This window comes from Xenopus laevis, chromosome 1L, assembly GCF_017654675.1.
Source record: "Xenopus laevis strain J_2021 chromosome 1L, Xenopus_laevis_v10.1, whole genome shotgun sequence".
Lineage (NCBI taxonomy): Eukaryota > Metazoa > Chordata > Amphibia > Anura > Pipidae > Xenopus > Xenopus laevis.
The window spans coordinates 6,677,289-6,700,389 of record NC_054371.1 but is presented as its reverse complement, the minus strand read 5'-3'; the positions used below and the strand labels follow the sequence as shown (position 1 = coordinate 6,700,389).

The window sequence follows — 23,101 nt, the reverse complement described above, 5'->3', positions numbered from 1 at the left end:
GATTCATACTTACAGGTGTGGTGCTAGGAGTAGCCGTCTGGATATGGCTTTTGTCCAGATGGGTGAGGAGTTTGCTGATGTGAGGGAAATCGGGGTTGAGTACTCAGACCATATGACCTTTTCCTTTACATTGGGCACTTTGTCTACTCCAGAGAAGGGCAAGGTTCTGTGGCGGCTCAGTACAGATTCCCTGGAGGGTGAGGCAGTACAACAGTCTTTTGAGGCTCTTCTTCAGCACCAGTTTGGGAGAGTTGATTTTTATGACTCTGTGTCATTGTGGTGGGAGAGTGTTAAGCACTCATTCCAGGCTTTCTTCCGAAATCTATCTGTACGAAGGGAGGGCAATAAGTATAAGAAGTATCTGACTCTTATAAAGAAGTTGGAGTCCTCTATTTCGGATGGGGTGGAGGGGTCAAAAATTGCCCAGCTGAAAGCCCAGATCAGAGAATGTCAGTACAGCCGGTACAAATCTCTTGTGCAGGAAAGGGACTATGGGAGTTTTCACTCGCCAGACCCCTTTTTAAACTGCAAAGAGAATGTTGGGCGAAAACTTGTCACCAGTCTGATCGATCCCAAGGGTGAGTTACAAACATCAAGGGAGGGCATCCTTGGGATTGTGAGAGACTTTTACACTTCTCTGTTCTGGGCTAAGGCTTTCGATAAGGGGAGGACTTCATCCTTCCTGGAGGCAACCCCAGGACCTGATGTAACAAATTTGGATTTTGAACCTTTGACAGCTGAGATCACAGAGGACGAAGTCAAAGCTGCCATCGACTGCCTCGCTAAAAAGAAGGCTCCAGCACCGGACGGCCTTACAGCCGAATTTTATAAGAAATTTAAAGATCAGCTGGCTCCAGTTCTTGTAGAGGTTTTTAGAGACTGCCTGGAAGGGGGTATCTTGCCCCCCTCTATGAGAGAATCCCCTGCACACGGTACCAGATCTGGCAGCATAGGTGTAGGAGAACTTAAGGCTACTCCTGACAATATTGTAAGAGCAACTCTGGCTCAGTTGAGTTTCCTAAAGGAAAATGATATAAGGAGGCCAAACTCTAATGGAAAGCGATGGCGAGGGTTGTACCTTTCTCTTTCATGAACATGCCCTCTTGTTATGTGTTGTATGGGGGGAACTGTTGTACTTTTATCAATACTGTCTCCAGTACTCTGATATTCCTTTCTTCTCAGGGTGATGGTGTTAACATTGCTCAGCCTGGAGTACGAGGACTGGCTATTGTTTTTGTGTTTTGGGGTGATATAAAGGCCATATGGACAAAAACAAGACTTTGCGAGTTTGGCCTTGTGAATTGGTGGGTTGGAGGGTTTTTCTTCAGACTTTTGCCTATGGACAGAGGGATGGACTCTGCGGGCAGGAGGGTGTATGGGTGGGTTTGTGGCTTTTGGATTTGCTAATATTATGTTATATTTTGATGAATTAATGTAAGTGTATTTTTATAATAAAAATCTCTATGAGAGAATCCTCCTTGATCTTGCTGTCAAAGGGTAAGGATCCAAAGCGGGTTGAGAATTGGAGGCCAATTGCCCTTCTCAACACTGATAGGAAGCTTCTTGCACGGATATTTTTTACTAGACTGAGTTCATTTTCAGGAACTTTATTATCTCCTGTCCAGTTCTGCACAGTGAAAGGGCGGAGCATCTTTGGGGTGATCCTTACTATTAAGGAAGCCTTGGAGTTATGCAAAGTCCAAAACACTGGGTGTTACTTTCTGTCTCTGGACCAGGCTAAGGCCTTTGATCGAGTGGATCAAGAGTATCTGTGGGCCATTTTGGCAAAGTATTGCATCCCGGGAACATTCATTAGATGGCTCTGAGCTTTGTACAAAGGGGCAGTAAGCTTTACACTTATCAATGGGTGGCGCGGTGGGCAGGAGTGAGACAGGGGTGTCCCTTAAGCCCTCTGCTGTATGTTTTTGCGATCAATCCTTTTTTAAGGCGTTTGCAGGCGAGTGGAATTGAGGGTCTCTCTGTTCCCTGTTGCCAGCCCCTCAGGTCGGTAGCCTATGCGGATGATGTCACGGTAGCAGTCTCTTGTCCTGAAGATGCGAGAGTAGGACAGGACTGCTGCTTACAATGGGGATCAGATAGGATCTGTGCAGCCACTGGGATAGAATGTTCTGTTATACAGATAGCTAGAATCGGGGAAAACAAAATGCAGGATTTGAACCCATGACCTTTTCCTCTGAAATCCATTCACTTAACCAGAAGGCTATGAAGCATTTATCTGTTTTATCAGCTAAAAATGTATCTTTAAGGCTGTTATACAAAGTTATTAAAAAGTAAAAATAAAAATCACTGCTGGTGTCTGTTACTGGTATTGCGCCTATAGTAATTTTGAATCTAGAATTTCTTAAAGGGATACTGTCATGGTTGAAAAACATTTTTTCAAAATGAAAGTTAATAGTGCTGCTCCAGCTGAATTCTGCACTGAAATCCATTTCTCAAAAGAGCAAACAGATTTTTTTATATTCAATTTTGAAATCTGTCATGGGGCTAGACATATTGTCATTTTCCCAGCTGCCCCAAGTCATGTGACTTGTGCTCTGATAAACTTCATTCACTCTTTACTGCTGTACTGCAAGTTGGAGTGATATCACCCCCTCCCTTCCCCCCCCCCAGCAGCCAAACAAACGAAAAATGGGAAGGTAACCAGATAACAGCTCCCTAACACAAGATAACAGCTGCCTGGTAGATCTAAGAACAACACTCAATAGTAAAATCCAGGTCCCACTGAGACACATTCAGTTACATTGAGAAGGAAAAACAGCAGCCTGCCAGAAAGCATTGCTCTCCTAAAGTGCAGGCACAAGTCACATGACCAGGGGCAGCTGGGAAATTGACAAAATGTCTAGCCCCATGTCAGATTTCAAAATTTAATATAAAAAATCTGTTTGCTCTTTTGAGAAATGGATTTCAGTGCAGAATTCTGCTAGAGTAGCACTATTAACTGATGTGTTTTGAAAAAACCATGTTTTCCGATGACAGGATCCCTTTAAGGTCGGGACATCACGGTTCCCTGCACTCAACGGGACGAAAGCATTTAGCTTGATCTGTTACAGCGCGCCAGATGGACAATCCATTCTGGCTGTTCTGTACTCTGACCCTGGAAATAGCTTGAATCCAAAAATACACCATCTAAAACCTGTCAAGGTAATATAAAAGTCCCTTGAACCATTTGAAGATGTCAATAGCCTGCATGATGTTCAAGTTTTTTCAGGTGTTTTTTCCTGAAAACTCGTGCAATTTGAGTGATCCAAGTTTTTTCCCGCCAAAAACAAAATTAAAATGAGTTTTCTGGTTTTACAACTTGAACTCACAGAATTGAGTTTTTCCCATTTAAGTTTTTTTCTTAAATAAGAAACCATTCGAGTTGTGAGTTCATTGGAGATATAAAAAAAACTCTAGCATTCGACCTTTGATAAATAACTCCCTTGGGGCAGATTTATCAAAATGTGAGTTCAGAGCTTAATAAATACTATTCCATTTATTCCTATGGGATTTTTAGAACTGTATTTATAAAATGGTGAGTTCTAACTTTGATAAATACAATTATAAAAATCCCATAGGAGTGAACAGAACATGGGTGAATTTTTATTTATTATTGGGTATATTTTTAAATTTTTCCCCATTTTCACAATTGGTTTTTTTTATCTTTATTTCCATAAAATTTTAAAGCCATGTTCTTATGTTTCAGATCAGTTATGGGGCCACAGACCCAGTACTGAATGACAGAACACTATATCCATACCATTTTAGTACAGGACTAAATGATGATATTCTGCACATTGCTATAGCAGAACTGGTGGAACATCTGGGTTGGACCTGGGTGATCATTCTGGCACTTGGTGATGAACATGGAGAGAGTAAGAACCTCAGGAATGAGATCAATAAACATGGAGCATGTGTTGACTTCATTGGGACTCTAACAGAAGATACAAACACAAATATAAGAACATTAGAAAGGATACAAAAATCTACTGCACAGGTTGTTGTCTTGTGTGGGGGATTTTTTCGTACTGAATCTTTAATGTACCTCGTAGAGAAAATGATGACAGACAAAACTTTGGTCATTCTAGAAAGGTGGCTTAATTTGTATTCCGACTTTCTATTTAATGGCAGTCTCCATTTCTTTAATGAAAACGTGTGTTATGAGAAAAATGAAAATAACTCATATATATTGATTATTAAAGAAGACATTTTATATAAAGACCTATACTTTTATATGTACAGATGTGCGACACATGATAAAGTGAAGGATGATTTATTTCAGCAGGTTTATGGAACAGACTTAAATAATTGTTCCAGTTATGAAACATCAATTTGGCCACACACTCCTAATTACCAAGTGTACAGAGCAGCAACCGGATTGGCACATGCAGAACATCTCATGCTCTCCTCATCTGGAAAATCCCATCATAAAGATATCCACAAATACATTCACAGAAAACAGGTAACAAATATGATTCATAAAACACATTAATAGGGGCAGATTTATCAAAATGTGAGTTTAGAGCTTAAAACATAAAAACACACCCACATTCTATTCATTGCTATGGCATTTTTAGAAATGTATTTATAAAATGGTGAGTTATAATGTTCACCCATTGATAAATACAATTCTAAAAATTTCATAGGAATGAATAGAACATGGGTGCATTTTTATTTATTAAGGGGCATATGTATCAAAGGTTGAATTTCAATGTTATGTAAATTTTTTTAACTTTAATAAATTTGAATGTACACACAATTCGAATGGGAGAATATTTACGAAAATACTTGAATGTCCGGGGTCAGCTTTATAAAGGTTTGAATGGTAATTCTGAATTTGAATTTTTGATTTTTTTTTTGTGTCAAAACTTATAAATTTGAATTTAAAAGCACCAACTCGAATGTAAATTCAAATGTGAGATTTATCACACCTGGGCCATGAAAACAGTTCTAATTTGAATATTCACCACCTAAAACCTGCCAAATTCATTTACAAGTCAATGGTAGTGGTCCATTGACCAAACTTCAAGATGGTAATATCCTTAATGACGTACAGAGGAAAATTTGATTTGAGTTTCATTTGTATTCAATCAGAATACAAATCAATTTTTGATGTCGTTCCCATTCAATCGTATTTTCAATATTAACATTTTTTCATACTTAACCTCCCATTCTAGTTGAGTACATTCGAATTTATTAGAGTGAAAAAAATTGACATCAATTCAAAATCTGACCTTTGATAAAAAAAACCTCTAATATTCAATCGAATATAAATGACCCGAAAATTTTAATTGAGTTTTCCTCGAATGTCAGGAAAATAATGGTTCAACAGACCTCTGTCATTGACTTCTGAATGAACTATAAAGAAAAGCTATTAAGTGCTGCTGTTAAAAAGGTCCACAGTTTTAGGGATACAGCCCCCAGTTCCCAGGGCACACATATCAAAAAACAAAATAAATATGCCAAAGCTCTATAATAAAGTTAAAAGCTAGTTTTTAATTTAACATCAAGTTAAAAGAGTAGGGATACAGACCAACTGGTAATCCGCCTTCTAAATGAACTTGGCAGGTTTTAGGTGGTGAATATTCGAATTGGAACTGTTTCCATGGTCATGGTGTGATAAATCTCACATTCAAATACAATTTGAGTTGTTGATTTAAAAAAAAAATCTAATTTGAATTTACCATTCGAATCTTAGTAAATCTGCCCCTATGACATTTTCTAGAAATAGCAGGAAACAACATGGCAACAAGGTAAATCTGTAGTATTGAATATGTCCCAAATGTGCAATTGTGGGTAAGGATTATATTTGCTAATCACCAGGATTTTTACACTTACTGGCATGTGCTTTGTCAAAATAATTTCCAGTTTTTTATTATCCATTCCAATTGAAATATGCATATAAGAACCTACCATTTTTGAATATGAACATTTTTGAAATTAGAATTTTGGTTTTGAATTCGTAATTCCAATGTTTGGATATGAAATTAGTAGTTATGCCTAAGCCTGTCACCACCATTATGATAATGGACAATATTCAGTATAAGGAGTTGTATTTATTGATTTATATGGTAAGGACTGATAATGGAGTAACTTCATTTTCCCTGTTTATTTGTTTAGCTCAAAAAATAACAAAAAACTGTGTTTGTGGTTAAAACCATAAGCAAAATGTATGGTTTGGGTTATTTGCTTTAGTTGCCATTGCCTAGAGTTGCACAGTCACTGATTGTCCTATTAGTTACATTTAATCCAAATATGTAGTCTTTATAATACATGTACATCGGGAGAACCTGAAAGACTTTCTTAGCAGTAAATGGACATTATTAGAGATTGACATCATGTTTTGTAACATTTCCACAGATATCAAATGGTCCTGAGAACCCAGAAATGTTAATAGTTTAAGTTGTCTCTCGTGTAATGTCCACAAAACACACTAAAATATCATTAACATTTATGAGAATTTCATTCTTGTTCTATCCTGTCAGAAAGGATATTAATTCACATCTTATAGATATCATTATAGTTATTGATTGTAAGCTTTAATGATCTGTGTCCTCTTCACCTCCTGTAATCATCAGACTATCCGTGTATATATCTGTTTGTTTGTTCTATGATGTTATTGTACTGAATAGTGGATTATAAATAGCTGTTAACAGTAATAATTTTATTTTACAGTTACACAGATATCTAAGAAATGTGCGCTTCACTGAACCTTGTGGAACAGAAATAAATGTCAATGAGATCAACAAATCTCCTGTAAAGTTCACAATTGATACTTGGCTTATTACATATGCCATAAGCCAGCGAATACAAGTTGGTGAATATTTTTGGTCAGGCTCTGAAAGTTCTCTTAAAATTGATATCCAAAAAATATTTTGGAAAAAAGAAACCAATAACCAGGTAGGAGTCATTTCATATGGTGCTTGCAATTGAAGAAAAACATTTTGATGAACAAATGTATTACTCTATTATGCTGAAAGAAATATAATAACTAAGCCTGATAGAGTCCCATTTTTCTGATGTCATTCTTCATGCAAAAGAAGAAAATGACATCATACAGGAACTTAAAAAAAATAAATTTGCAATTCATCTTGGCATCTATTAATTTTAAATTTCAAGGTGCTCTTATTTCATGACCATGAGTGCCACCATTTTCAATCTATCAGTGTCAAATAGTGTGCATTTTTGCTCTAAGTTATGAATTAAAGGTTCTGGAATGGCAAGTTGCTGAAATTTGTGCAATATAGATCTGCCTGCTTTACAAAACTCTTGATTAAAACCAGGGTCTGACGTGTCAGTATCAATTAGATATATATATTATAGAGAAAAAGAACCCCTTATTAACCAATTTATTTAATTATATTTCCCTTGTTTGGGTTAAATTTCGAAATTCATTAGTGCTGTATGATTAGACTCACAATTATAAAGTGGCTTGTGCTAATGGTTATCAATCAATAATCCACAATGAATTAGTGCAAATAATAAACCTCCTTCAATTAATTGAGGCATATAAAGTGCAATGCTCAAATAATATGAAATGCTTTGAGATTCAAAACTTGATTCTAAAGTGATGTGTGCCAATAAAAGACTGAATAGTAATTACTCAATTATTAGATTTGATTGTCACACAGCTCAATTCATTTAAAAGTTAGGAAAATGAAATATTCACCACAGGGGAAGACCCATCAGATATTCTGTTATCATACATATCTACAATACCTAATCCAGGGAAGGACAATACACAATGCCCCGATTATAGTCCAATATCTTTTTTAAATGGAGATTGAAAATATATGCCACTATTTTAGTCAAATGGTTACAGACTTAAATGTAAAAATGCTGATTTCCCAAAAATCCTATATATAAAATTCCAATTACCAAGTTCCAAGTATACAACTTCCAATACCATTGACAAATGCTTAGCCTAGCTTGTCCAATCATACTACAGAGCTACCCTACTGAATCAAATGGTGGACTGGCATTTAGCCCCTACCACAAAAAGCTGGGTAGAAGTTGAACATTGGCTATACAAAAGCCAGTAGAATCAAACTATAACAATGTCAATATTGCTATACAACAAAATGACAAAGAACAAACTCAGACCTCCTACCATTACCAATAGAGGCAATGTTACAAACCTGGCAAGCCACAAAAACAAATACAGACTTGACTAAACCTCGAGCTGCTTTAGTCCCTCTTACAACACTTGAAGAAGCTATACAGGATACATCCCTAAATATGTGGACCCCTGCAGTCCTGGAAAACTAGGTATTAAACCCTTCTCAACAATCCTAGGAGCCTATCAGCTATCTAATAGTCAACTATATACTTACCCGTGAATCCAAAACTTTCTCCAGTCAAACCAATTACTACCAACTAACCCTCTATACAAAAGTGTCTACAAAATCCCAAAAAACATAAGGTAACTGCAGCTGTCTACAATTCTGTGATGTTGTAATTTGTCAAAAACAACTTTGTCACCAAGAAACAACAATAAAGCTGATGTACTAATGGTACTTGACACCAGAAAAAAATCCATACAGCATATCCAAACATGTCACATCTGTGGTAGAGATGTCGAAAAAAAATTGGGTCACTATTCCATATTTGTTGGTCCTGTCCAATTACAAAGCACTTCTGATCCTGATCCAAAAATGATCCAAAAATGTACCAATTCCAGAATTCAATTATTACCTGAATTAGCACTACTAGGAATTCTCCCGTGACAAACAGAGAAAAGTCACAAGCAAACCATCTTTTACATAATATTTGCCAGTAGATTTCTCATTGCTAGAATTTGGAAAAAAACAAACCCTACCAAATTTAGAGGATATACACATGGAAGTAAAACATATTATTCTATATAAGCAGACATTTGCATCATCTGGGACATACAATAGTAGAGAAATAAAGCTACTTTGTCTAACGACTTTCTACCCCAACAAAGTACCAACAAGCGAGAAATCAAGATATGGGAAACCTTGATATGTGCATACAAAGTTAAAATATATGTAATGTTTAACCACTACATTAGCTTATTATATTCATGTGCTCCTTCTCTTCTTAACTTCTTCACATTCTCTTCTTTTCTCTTTCCTTCTTTCTAATCCTTCTATACTAGTTCTCTGGTACAAGTGTTATGTGTCTATTGATGAAGGCTGCTGTGGAAATACTGGAGCTACCAACAACATCTCCAAGGTCTTCCCTATCCCAATTGACACACAAAAAGTATCATCCAGTCATAGTGGTACCATGATTTTCATTGCTTCAGGTTAAGGTTTCAAGTTACATAACTGATAGTATTGGTACAATAACAGGGTAAAGCTGTTAAGAATCATTGCATGCTGCTGACAAGAGGTATGGCAGGCCCTCTCTTCTGTTTAGGGAGGGTTGTTCTAGATAGACAGGAGACAGGAGAGGATGACTGGAGAGTCCTGGCCCTGAGGAGTTAGCTCTTGTTTACCATGTGATTGCTTAGTCACCCCAATCTACACTGGACTGCTGCTATCATTACCCCAACACTTCCAATCATGTAACTTGAAAGTTGAATTCCTGTACAAATGTGATTCATGGTACCATTGTGACTTGATCATATTTTCATACCAGAATGATTTTTAGCTAACACCTACGTTAATAAATTTAATGGAACAGTTGTGATTAGTTATTGGTTGGTGGTTATATAAATCTTAAAGGTTTAAAATGCCAGGGAAATCCCTTCCACTCAGCTGTGAAGAAGCCACTCAGTTGAGTTGAAATAATAATGTTTTTGTGATTACTCAGCAAGTCAAGTTGTTTTAAACTTTCCATTATAAGACACTGTATATCATGCCCTAAATACATGAAAACCTTGATAAAACATGCAGCATGAGTTTGTCCAGCAAGGTTCAGGAAAGATTAAGAGCTGAATTTGATGATTTTCCTACATTGATCAACCCAAGTTTCCACAGAAGGAAAGAGACCAGCTAAGCTATTTCTAAGCATGTAATTCTAAATTATACTACAGCAGTAAAATGTCTGAAAATGTAATCTTGCTGAATAATAAATAGATTTCGGCATAAATTGTAATGAACATGAATGTTTAAATATAAAGAGCTGAAAACTCAATAATACAGTTATCACTATTTTTATTCTGATTTATAGTTTCTGAAGTCCCAGTGTTCTCCAAACTGCCCTCCCGGCTACAGAAAAGTCCCAAGGGAAAGAGCGCCGCCCTGCTGCTATGACTGTGCCAGATGCTCAGAGGGGGAGATCTCCAACTTAACTGGTAACTAGTCATGTTGTAAAGAGAAAACAATAAACAGCAGGAACACAGATATGCTGCAAAGTGGGGGCAAGTCACTGTGTTTACTGAGTTAAACAAAACAAGGGCTTGTCCTCACTTTGCAACATATTCGTGTGCTGGTCATATATTGTTTTCTGGATACCTATGGGGGCGCTGTCCCCTTATACAGCTGCAGCACCAGTAATCTAAGGAGAGGCCAGATGTGTCTATAATCTTTGTTTCGAATGTTGTAAATACTTACATAGTTACATAGTTACATAGTTACATAGTTACATAGTTACATAGTTACATAGTTACATAGTTAAATCAGGTTGAACAAAGTCCATCAAGTTCAACTACTCCAAATGAAAACCCAGCCCCATACACACACCCCTCCCTACTGTCACATAAATGATATATACCCATATCTATACTAACTATAGAGTTTAGTATCACAATAGCCTTTGTATTATGTCTGTCCAAGAAATCATCCAAGTCCCTCTTATAGTCATTAACTGAATCAGCATCACAACATCACCCGGCAGTGCATTCCCCAACCTCACTGTCCTCACTGTGATGAACCCCCTACTCTGTTCCTTTAAATGAAACTTCTTTTCCTCTAGTCTGAAGGGGAGGCCTCTGGTACGTGATTCTCTTTATGGGTAAAAAGGTCCCCTGCTATTTGTCTATAATGTCCTCTAATGTACTTGTAAAGTCTAATCATGTCCCTTCACAAGCGCCTTTTTTCCAGAGAAAACAACCCCAACCTTGTCAGTCTCCCCTCATAATTTAACTCTTTCCTCCCTCTAACCAGTTTAGTTGCACTTAGTCTCTGCACTCTCTCCAGCTCATTTATATCCCTCTTAAGGACTGGAGTCCAAAACTGCCCCCATACTCCAGATGAGGCCTCACCAGGGACCTATAAAGAGGCATAATTATGTTTTTATCCCTTGAGTTAATGCCCTTTTTTATACAAGAACTTTATTTGCTTTAGTAGCCACAGAATGACACTGCCCAGAATTAGACAACGTGTTATCTACAAAGACCCCAAGATCCTTCTCATTTAAGGAAACGCCCAACACACTGCCATTTAGTGTATAACTTGCATTTATATTATTTTTGCCAAAGTGCATAACCTGCATTTATCAACATTGAACCTCATTTTCCAGTTTGCTGCCCAGTTTTCCAGTTTAGACAAATCACTGTGCAAAGTGGCAGCATCCTGCATGGAACCTATAGTTCTGCACAATTTAGTATCATCTGCAAAAATAGAAACAGTACTTTCAATGGCCACCTCCAGGTCATTAATAAACAAGTTGAAAAGCAAGGGACCTAGTACAGAGCCCTGCGGTACTCCACTAACAACACTGGTCCAATTAGAAAATGTTCCATTTACCACCACTCTTTGTAGTCTATCTTTTAGCCAGTTCTCTATCCAGGTACAAATACTATGTTCCAGGCCAACATTCCTTCATTTAACCAGTAACCTTCTGTGTGGCACTGTAACTTACAGTTACAATATTTAGGGTTACAATGAAAGTTACATAATTAATAGTGTGTTGGTCCATTGTTCAAATGTGGCAAAAAATGAGCCAAGATCTGTCTAAATATTTCCAACTCCAGAAAGAAATCCTTAGTACTCCTATGGATTTAAGCAGAAACAACAATATCATCTTTTTTTAAAGCAAATGGAATTTAGGGAATATTTTATGGTTTTATTGTAGGCTGACCAGAACAAATTATATTATAATCAATCAAATCATTGGTATCAAATAACTTGCCTATCTCATATAATGTATTAAAAATTATCTTTGAGTGTTTGGAGGAGTGCCTTAAACAAAGCTTGAGGCTGAGGATTTGGTGTGGAGAATCTATAAGAGTGGTCAGTTGTGTTGTATTTACAGGCTGGTGAGATACCAGGCTCCTGACTGCACCTTAAGATACCCTCAAATGTTATTTATTGATAAATGGTTTAAAGGGGATGTATGGTCAAAAATGTTAATCCCCCTTTGGCCTTGGGGAGTAAATAGAAGGATTTTCAAATTGCAAATAATTATTTTTTATTAGCCATTTTTTAGTTGCTCACAACACAAGCATATCCTCCACATACTGTACCTGCTCATACTTCAGCAGACCGCAAAACCTTAACGGCCCATGGTCGTCTCTTCTTGTTGGTCCGCCTGCCTCTTCTGCTAGTCCTGCCAGCCTACCAATGAAAAATGAGTAGGCAGTCAAGCAACGGTGGGGTCGATGGTGAGGCACATCAAGCAGGCGTCTGCAAACAAGAATGACTACTTGCTTTTCATTGTAGGCTGGTGGGACTAGCAGAAGAGGCAAGCGGCCCAAAATGAAGAGACGGCCATGGGTTGTAAAGCTGAAGCATGAGCAGGTATGCGAGGGATATGATTGTTCTGTGACCAACTAAAACAGCTAATAAAAAATAATAATTTGCAATTTGAAAAAATCCTTATATTCACTCCCTAAAGCCAAAGGGGAATTTGAATTTTTGACCATATATTCCCTTTAACTGGTACATTTCTTATTTGAAATCCTCTTTTTTGAGTGGAGGATATGGCAACAAACCTTAAATCTAATTGGTTACCGTATAGAGTTGATTTAAAGGATGTGGATATTGATTGGAAAAAGGGATATACACATATTATCAATCAAAAACAAATACTTCAAAAGTTGAAAAGTAAAGCCTTTTTGAGGTGAAATTTATGTTTATCATAAATGAAACCGTTTCATGCTGCTGCTCTATTTTCAGTCATTCCATTGTACCTGGGTACACTCAAAAGGGTTACTCCAAGTGATAATAAAATGATAACATTTAGACCCATACTATTTTGAATGGAGATGGGACTCCACTGTGGTTTTTAAAAGGTTTCTATGCAAGATGTGCCTTGACTTGCTTGATTTTCAAGTTAACCATTGTTCCCTGGTAGTCCTCCGGAGAGGCTAAGGAAGAAGATATTTACTAAATGAATACTTTATATTGTTTTATTATGCAATTTAATATTGGAATATGTTTCTTGTCAGGAAGGAAGTACTTCACCCGGGGGGGGGGGAGAATGTAGGGGACTGATAAATGTATCCCCATTTACTTTGCATTCCCCAAAGATTTTACCCAACGGGGACCCTTAGTCTAAGGAAAGGAGTAATTCCCCATTTCCTGGGTTAAAGCTCAACCCTTAGCTATCCCAGGCTTAGCCACAAGATGGCACTGTGTTATACTATCAAAGCTGAGCACACATCATGCTCATTGTCCACTTTGTTAATCCCCTTACCTGAGCAGGCAGGAAGGGTGAAGTGGAACCTAAAAAATGTCAGGTCTAGTAAGGATAGGCTGACTCACTTTCATAGGTCACTCTAGGACTGACAAATAGTTAGACTATTTAGCCAAGTTGCTGAGGCTCCGCCAAGAAGTATTGAGTGGGGTTATGATCACAGGTACCAATTGCCCAGAAGTAAGGACTATGTATTAGTGTGAGCTCCACTTAGGATAGAGGCTGAAAGCTGGGTGTAACAGAGACTCACCCTGGTGGTCTAGTGGTGCGGTGCGGGGACGCCCGCCGCACCGCTCCTCTTCCCTGGTGCCAGTTCCTTCCTAGTGTGCGCCACGCGCACACTTCCGGGTTTTGTACGTGCAATGGCGCGAAATTTAAAGGTATAAAGGGACATTTCTACTAGACATCATTGCCCGTGCTATATCCTATACCTGTTTGATTCCTGTTTTGACCCCTGCCTGGCTATTTTGACTATTCTGACTTATGGATCCTGATCCCTGTCTGATTACCGACTACCTCTTCTGCTTAACCCTCTGATTGACTTCCTGGTTTGATCCTTGTCTGCCTGACTATATTTATTCTCTGCCTGCCTCGACACCAGCATGACTACTCTTTTGCCTAATGCCTTGTACTACAATCTTCTGTCCAAAGACTTTGCTTTACAGTCGTGCCCCTCTGCCTATCCAGAACCCTCATCTTGCACCTCTCAATTAAGTCCAGGTGGCATCCAAGTAAGCCGAGGGCTCCTCCCGAGGCCCAAAGGCAGTCACACTACTGGTGAAGCACAAACCGAGACCAGGGTGCCTGGTGTTTGTTCTGGTGTTGGGTGCCGACTGTGACACTGGGTATACCTTCAGAAATGCTGTGCATGCTATTGTCCCTGCGGGGACTTAAACTGACGATTTACTGTATACTGTGAGTATGTGTCTATCAATTGTGTTCCATGTTTCTGCTCATTTTGACTGAATTCCTTTGTGGATGTTTTTATTTAATAAATATGTTTCCTGTTTAAGTTGCAAGTGTCGGATTTATGCTCCTATAGTCCTCCAGGGATATAAGATTCTCAGCCACGATGAGTAAGTCTCTCTTGGATTTAAATAAATACTTACTCAAATCGAGCCTGGCCCCGAAGTTCCCCCTGGGCCTGACTTGAACCAAACAGATTCTCTCAGGAAATTAACCAGACAGCTTTATTTGAGGTATACATTAATACAGAGTATTACAATACAGAGTATTAAATAATAGCTCACACGCCCTGAAAGCTCGTGAGGACGTTGGGGGACAATAAGCAATACAACAGATGACTATTTAACCATTTCTTCTTCCATGGGGCTGATCCCTTGACATCCAATCATCATTCTTGTTTTAGCATAACTTTGTCACTATTTCCATCTTAGGGACAGACTCACAGTCTCAGTACAATGGCCAAATAAGGTGCAACTACTGTGTCAGCTCAGTGTCCAGAATGGTATCTATGCTGTCGTTTCTGAGACGATGTGTCTTGCTTGACCTTGCACTATACTTGTGACATGAGACAACAGATGTATTCCTTTTTCTGTGCAAACATTCTACATTCTAATAACAGAATGGCCTTTAACCTTGAGCTTCTTCTACAACACAGCAATTCTGTATTTAGTGTCATATTCTATAATCTTTGTTCTTTGATAATAACCACTTATGGCTTAAATCTAAAATCCTGATATCTACATTCCCCCACTTTTTTTCTTCTAATATAAGCAAAATCCTTAAGCTAGCACTGTGGGCTGAAAACAAAAAATACATTTAAAAATGGGAAAAAAATTGGTTCTACCAGACAAATACAAAATGCTACAATCACAGTGGACTTATCAACACAGTAATATGCATATACAGTATATATAAGGCATTTCAATGATGCAGATAGAGAAAATCCAGAGAAGATGCATAGTCCATTCAATGCCAGATGATCCAGCACCACTTCGGACTAGTCCTCTAGCCTGTCGTGATATGGTGTATCATAGAATGGCAATGTAGAAATGTCTTTGAAATAGTCTTTTAAAGCATTAGATGTCACTTTTAGTCAATGCAATGACGATGAAAAGTTCATACTGTAGCAGAGTTGATGTAATGAATGCTTTTGTCTGTGTGCTTCACCACTGATATAGTTCTCATGTGTAGCCATTGTACAGCAATTGAGTATTCAGCTGTTTAATCTATCTGGTAGAGTTATAAACAAACATGCCCATGTGCCAGTCAAAAAGATTCAGCCAAGAATAGAAGAAAGTAAGTAAAGGTGGTGTTATCTACAAAGAAACAAAAATATAGAAGATATGAGTACACAAATAAAGAAATATTTTATATTAAAACAGGATGATGACTGTTGTGTATAATCATGGTATAAATGCTATTGAAAATACAATAATAAATAGTTTGTAAACCTATACCATTTATCATATAATTTATATATAGGCTGTCTGATTTATTTTTTTTTTGTAAATATTTAGCATGCATACATATACACAAATATAAACATTAGAAGTTACACATAAGTAATTGCTGAGTAAGTAGAATTGTTGTTTACTTTTATGTGACTAGAATAAGTTATTAACATTACCCTGGTAATGGCATGCTTGTGTTTCACAGTTACTAATGATCAATGCTATCAATTAACCCTTTCCATTAAAATTTTTGAAATTAAATAGATTGCAAAAATATAATTAATTACAATATCTTGATACTCTATTTTAAAAGTTGGTTCCAGGGAGTGTTTTGTTAGGAATTCTTTGACTAACACCCAATCACCAGGAAATAGGGAGTACCATTGTGTGTGTTTCAAGGTCAGAACACATTGTTACAGGAATACAAAATATAACAGAATAGTGATAAGAACCTTCTCGACAGATGTTACACATAACGTTGAACAGTTTCTAGAAGGGCCTCATGGGCACTTAGAAACTGTTCACTCCATTAAGGGGGCCAAGCAGGGCCTGCAAGACTTTTCCTCTACAACTCCTCCTTTTCGTCAGTATGTCTGGCAACAATAATACAAAACAAACAATTAAATATAGTATACCTTATAAATGCTATGCATACAACCTATATGAGAATATATCTGGTATATAATGTTCATACACTGTGGTGGTTCATTGAAGTCATTTCAGACTTTTAGCGTTCTTAGGATAGAACAGAACAGGCCTAGAAGAATTTGCCTTTAGAAAAGAGTGACAAAATAAGGAGGTACAGCAAGAACAACAGCAACAAATGATGATTAGCTGAACTGTTGATACAAAGGCCATCGGAACATAAGTGTACCAACTTACCAATATCCTTGGGCGACACCGTTTTATGAAAATACACTACTGGTGCTTTACTGAATCCTGAGATGGCCATTGGAATAAGTGTAGTGTTATACTGGAGAAGTGTCAAATTACCTCAAGGACTGTTAACTATGTCCTGACAGGATAGAGATTCTACTATGTATGTCATACTGTGAGCTGACAAAGGGGAATGTGTACATATCCAACAATCAGTAATAGTGTTGATGCTGCTATAACAAGCATTTTAACAAGAGCATTATCATTAGGCTCAAACAGTTATGCATATAAGTCTCTATGAACAAATTTAACCTGATCTGGTGATGAAACATTAACCTCAGATGCTGGTGAGGCAATGCATTAGTGATATTAGAGAAATTAGTAATTTTAGACAAGACAGTAGAGTGACAGTAGAGTGACAAAAATAAAATAGAAAGTATTAGAAGTGAGACATATACAGAAAAATACAGAAAAATAAGTTGTTAGTGATGTGTTACATATAAAAGTAACTATACAGAAAAGGAATATTAATTAAACAATAGAAAGTTAAAACAAATACAGAAAGAAGAAGGAAAGAAACATGACATAAACTTAGAGATGTCCCATCTCTCCTGCAGACTGCCAAAGATATCTGTGTCCTTGAGGTTGAACAGCTGTTAAAGAGATAAACTTTTCTACTAATCAATCTATGTCATTGTTGTCATATATTCTACTAAGAAAAGAGAAGGGAACAATTAAGAAAAGTAATTTATAGTGCATCTAAATTTTAAATGCAAACTAATATTACTAAAAACATTGAATTTATTCCTTAAGTATTGTTTGCATGTCTTTAAGCAGTATCTAAAACTACTCAAACAGATCTGGTTCTCTGGTCTGAAGCTTTAAACACCTGCAAAATAAAACATACATTAGAAAAATTCACAACAGTGCTGATGGTTTCCATTCAAGAAATAAATATACTAGTGTAGCACACCCGTGAGTGTACTTTTGGCTGTGTAAGATTTATGTGTGACCAGACACAAACTGTTAGTGAAATTCACTCGGCATCCGAGAAAGTTAGTTCCAGGTTTATTGAATACAACACAAACACAAGGTGTCATACATGCTCCAACCTTGATGGAATCCTTGTAGGCAATTATGATTACTGGCACAGGATAAATAGATATCACCCCACACTCCGAGGATCTCTTCTTCCCTGTAGTCTCACCCTCTCTCACTGGGTGGGAACTCCCTCTTAGTGGGCAATACTAGCAGTCAGGATAAATCTCTTGGGGTCTTGTATCTTGGGTTTGATCCGGTCCTCACCTCACCCTTTCTGGGGTCTTGGATCTTGGCACCCTGTCTAGCCCTCAACTCACCCTTAAAATTCAGTCCCTATGTTAGTGGCCCAAATGCCACGGGGTTCTAACCCCACTATCCTCCTCGTTGGAGCGATGGCTGCTCGCTATTTACCCTAGCTCACCTTTCACTCCTAGAGCGACTATAACAATTTGCTGCCTTGTTCTAACTTCACCTATCTCCAGGACCAGGTCCCTGGTTCTGTAGTCCCTCACTGGGAGGTGCCCAGCGAGGAAAAAGGCCCCCATCCCTTATTGTACTCCTTATTTATACACTCTCCCTGCCCTCTAGTGGCGAATTACTCTAACTAAATCCTGGGGTCTCTACACTAGATTCCCAACTCTGATATAAAAACATGTATAAATGCTAAATTATTTAATTTAATTCATTTACAACCTTTTTCAGAGATCATAGAATCCAGAATGGCTTTCTTCTACCTTAAACCTAACCTCCATTGTCAAAATAGAACACAAGGTTTACATTTCTACATTTACACTTTTGGTGTAATTTATTTGTATGTATAATTGCTGCTCTTATGATTTTTACATATACATTGCTGTATGTTTGAAATTCGCAAGGAAATGTTGGGAAAATTGCAGCATTCAAGTTGTTCAAATTGTTGAAACCCACCAATACCTTTTCAAATAACACTGGTGCAATATTAGATATTTCAGAGTCAGTTGGATTAACTCTGTTAGTTGCATCAGTTGAAGTGTTGCAAAGATCATTTTCTTGTGTAACAAAACAATTCTTATTACTTCTCCTCCTATTCAAATGACATGATCTTACACTGTCAGCTGTCAGTTTGTTGATACTGTGCTGGAGGAGGACAGCTGAATGTCTACAATTTTTTAACTGAACCAGCAGTCTTTCTATATAAGAATACTGTAAATTATAACTGACCTGCAGCTTTACAGTTAATAAAAGGGAAGTCAAGACTAAATCCAGCAGTGCTTGTAAAGTTCTTCCCTTTTTTATTTTTCCATCTTTTAATTCCATTGAAGAGGTCAAAGTATCCAGACTTTCCTCTATCTCATTTTCATTCTTTTCTTTATTTAGTTTAAATGGCCCGCCATATTTAGTGATCCAACATTGAACATATTCAAGGAAAACATTAGGAAGACGTAACAAAACAGTGGAAAAAGCTTCTGTGCTGCCTGACGAAACAATACTTTTAGATACACCACTCCGTAGACTAATAATATCTGCACTAGGTTGCGAACCTTGTGGCACCATTCTTTCCCGAGATTTAAAAAGAAACATACTTACCACGAGCTGAGTCTCGACAATCTGTCCTTGCGTCGCGACCAGAACCACAGGACCGGAACGAAGCCCCCAGAAATGTCGGATTTATGCTCCTATAGTCCTCCAGGGATATAAGATTCTCAGCCACGATGAGTAAGTCCCTCTTGGATTTAAATAAATACTTACTCAAATCGAGCCTGGCCCCGAAGTTCCCCCTGGGCCTGACTTGAACCAAACAGATTCTCTCAGGAAATTAACCAGACAGCTTTGAGGTATACATTAATACAGAGTATTACAATACAGAGTATTAAATAATAGCTCACACGCCCTGAAAGCTCGTGAGGACGTTGGGGGACAAAAAGTAATACAACAGATGACTATTTAACCATTTCTTCTTCCATGGGGCTGATCCCTTGACATCCAATCATCATTCTTGTTTTAGCATAACTTTGTCACTATTTCCATCTTAGGGACAGACTCACAGTCTCAGTACAATAGCCAAATAAGGTGCAACTACTGTGTCAGCTCAGTGTCCAGAATGGTATCTATGCTGTCGTTTCTGAGACGATGTGTCTAGCTTAACCTTGCACTATACTTGTGACATGAGACAACAGATGTATTCCTTGTTCTGTGCAAACATTCTACATTCTAATAACAGAATGGCCTTTAACCTTGAGCTTCTTCTACAACACAGCAATTCTGTATTTAGTGTCATATTCTATAATCTTTGTTCTTTGATAATAACCACTTATGGCTTAAATCTAAAATCCTGATATCTACAGCAAGAACCACTAGCATTGTGCACTGCCTACATTTGCAGTTGTGCAACACCCTGCCTCTGCACTGTTGCGAAGGCACAATCCCTGGGTTCAACTTGTTATCATCTTGAAATTAGCAGCTAAAACTATCATATGTGTGTGGAATGTTTTGGAAGTGATAATTAGGTTGGGTTACTGAAAAGGGGGTGTTGTGTCTGTAGATGAATATATGTGGGACATTCTTAGCTAAAGATACTCTGAATAAAAGTAAAGCGAGAAGTTGTCATTTTTTAATAGGATTAATTTTAATATAATAGTATTGTAAGCTAACCTTGTAACAGGTCATGTTAATGCCACAATATTCCTAACTTTGACAACAGATTTATACTTTATTTACAGATATGGAAAATTGTCTAAAATGTCCCATCTATGAATGGCCAAATAATGAGAAAACCATGTGTATTGAGAAGCAAACTGAGTTCCTCTCATTTGAAGCTGATTCCCTAACTCTGGTCTTTATTGTCCTCTCCGTGGTGTCTCTTTTATTAGTGACAGTTATAATAGGAATTTTTATTTCATTCCGAGACACTCCATTAGTGAAGGCCAACAATCGCAATCTGAGCTTTATTCTCCTTTTCTCCATCAAGCTGAGCTTCCTCTCTGTGTTTTTGTTCCTTGGTCGTCCATCTGATATAACCTGCATCCTCCGACAAACCTCTTTTGGGATCAGTTTCTCCATAGCTATGTCTTCTGTCCTGGCAAAAACAATTATGGTTTGTATTGCTTTCAAAGCCTCCAAGCCTAATAGTCCTTGGAGAAAATGGTTGGGAGTCAAAATCACATATTTTATAGTCATTATTTGTTCATTCATTCAGTTTCTAATTAGTGCTATCTGGCTGATCATTTCTCCCCCATTCATGGAGCTCAACATTCTGTCTGAACCTGGAAAAATCATCGTTCAGTGCAATGAGGGCTCTGTCATTGCCTTCTATATTGTCCTCTCCTACATGGGATTGTTGGCATCTGTGAGTTTCATTGTAGCTTTCTTGGCTCGGACATTACCGGACAGTTTTAATGAGGCCAAGTACATCACTTTCAGCATGTTGCTCTTCTGCAGTGTTTGGATCACAATGATCCCAGCCTATCTGAGCACCAAAGGCAAATACATGGTGGCAGTGGAAATATTTGCCATAATCTCTTCAAGCTGTGGCCTTCTCTTCTGTATATTTCTACCCAAATGTTACATTATTATATTTAAGCCAAATAGGAATACAAAGCAATATTTACTGGGGAATAATAAATAGAGGACTGTGTCAGCAAACATGACTTATTTGATGCCATTTTATATGTAATAATCTATCATCTTTAGGCTCTCCATTTGCTGATCTATTTCAATGCAAAGTAGTATAGTCTCACATACTGTTGAATATAGATAAAAAATTATTTATAATCCGATTTCTATAAATTATTATAATTAGATTTATATAATTATTTATAAAGGGTAAAATTTGTCCCATTTCAAAACACGAAAGCTGATGCCCGCATCAATTCTGAAGCTAGTGTCAGTTTTCACACCAGTGTTAAAGTCAATGGGTGTCCAATAATGTTGATGCGTGACTGTTTTGACAAGAGGGACTTTTCCAGTGCACGTCCAAAAATTTTTGATGTGAAAATGTGATGGCGAAACGTGGAAATTCACCACAAAACTGTGCCTTGTGAATTTATTCGCCCATCACTAATGAGTGATCCTTTGGGTACAAGTGTATGTACCTATTAATGCAGCCTGCTAAAGGAACTCAAGAATTATCACCATATTAGGATGGCTAATGATAGGAGGAAGAGGAGGATGGGTCAAGCAGGCAGAAGGAATTAAGGATGCACTGAATCCACTATTTTGGATTCAGGTCGAACCCCCGAATCCTTTGCGAAAGATATGCAAATTAGTGGTGGGAAGGATAAAACATTTTTTACTTCCTTGTTTTGTGACAAAAGGTCATGTGATTTCCCTCCCCACCCCTAATTTGCATATGCAAATTAGGATTCAGATTCGGTTCGGCCAGGCAGAGGAATTCGGCCGAATCTGAATCCTGCTGAAAAAGGCAGAATACTGGATTTGGTGCATCCCTAAAAAAAATGCTTATGGATGGATTCTACTTAAGGCTTGGCTGTGGCTGGTTGTTATGCTAGCAAAGATGTAAAGGAACAGAGTAGTACTGCAAAGAGCCTGTATTATGTCTTACATGTTACACATACCACTAGGGCATTTTATAGTAAAAAAAAGGACTACTTTATACTGAAGCTCTAAAGCTAAATAGTTGTCATGTAATTTTGAAAAAGAAAAGCTAACACTTTGCATCATTTTATTTCACACAAGTCTTGCCAGGAGTATTCTGAACAGTTTGGCAATGATATTGGGATTGGCCAACTATACGATATGTAGAGACCCTTAAATGAACCTTGTGAATTTAAAATGGTTAATACTGGTACTGCAACCACAACTCAGTTTGAAATGTGTATAATCTGAGAATTTAAAATGGGAAAACATGTCTTTTTTTACTCCAATCTACCAAATTGCAATTCCATACTAAAATTTGTAGTTTTTAATACACTTCTGTAAATAAATAAAATAATTGCATTTAACACATGAATAGGAATACAGGTGTGGGATTCGTTATCCATAGACCCAATATCCAGAAATTTCTGAATTATGGAAAGACCATCTCCCATATACTCAATTATAATCAAATAATGCAAAATTGTAATAACATTTTTTTTTCTATGATAATAATATGATAACAGTAGGGATGAGCAAATTTCTTCACCGAGTTTCGCTGCATAAATTACACCCATAGACTTCAATCGGAGAAGAAAATGTTGCACGTCAAAAAACATTTGCAGCATGACAAAAAAAATTATCGC

At 37.4% G+C, this 23,101-nt stretch overlaps 1 protein-coding gene across 1 annotated transcript; it reads left to right on the top strand.

Annotated features, from left to right (window-relative positions):
• The first annotated feature begins 1,463 nt into the window (after nucleotides 1-1,463).
• LOC121400407 (vomeronasal type-2 receptor 26-like) lies at nucleotides 1,464-21,486 on the top strand. Its single transcript, XM_041583400.1, has 6 exons — nucleotides 1,464-1,789; nucleotides 1,948-2,062; nucleotides 3,707-3,997; nucleotides 6,676-6,900; nucleotides 10,141-10,264; nucleotides 20,582-21,486. The coding sequence occupies exons 1-6, from the start codon at nucleotides 1,464-1,466 to the stop codon at nucleotides 21,484-21,486; spliced, it is 1,986 nt and encodes a 661-aa protein (XP_041439334.1).
• The last annotated feature ends 1,615 nt before the right edge of the window (nucleotides 21,487-23,101 follow it).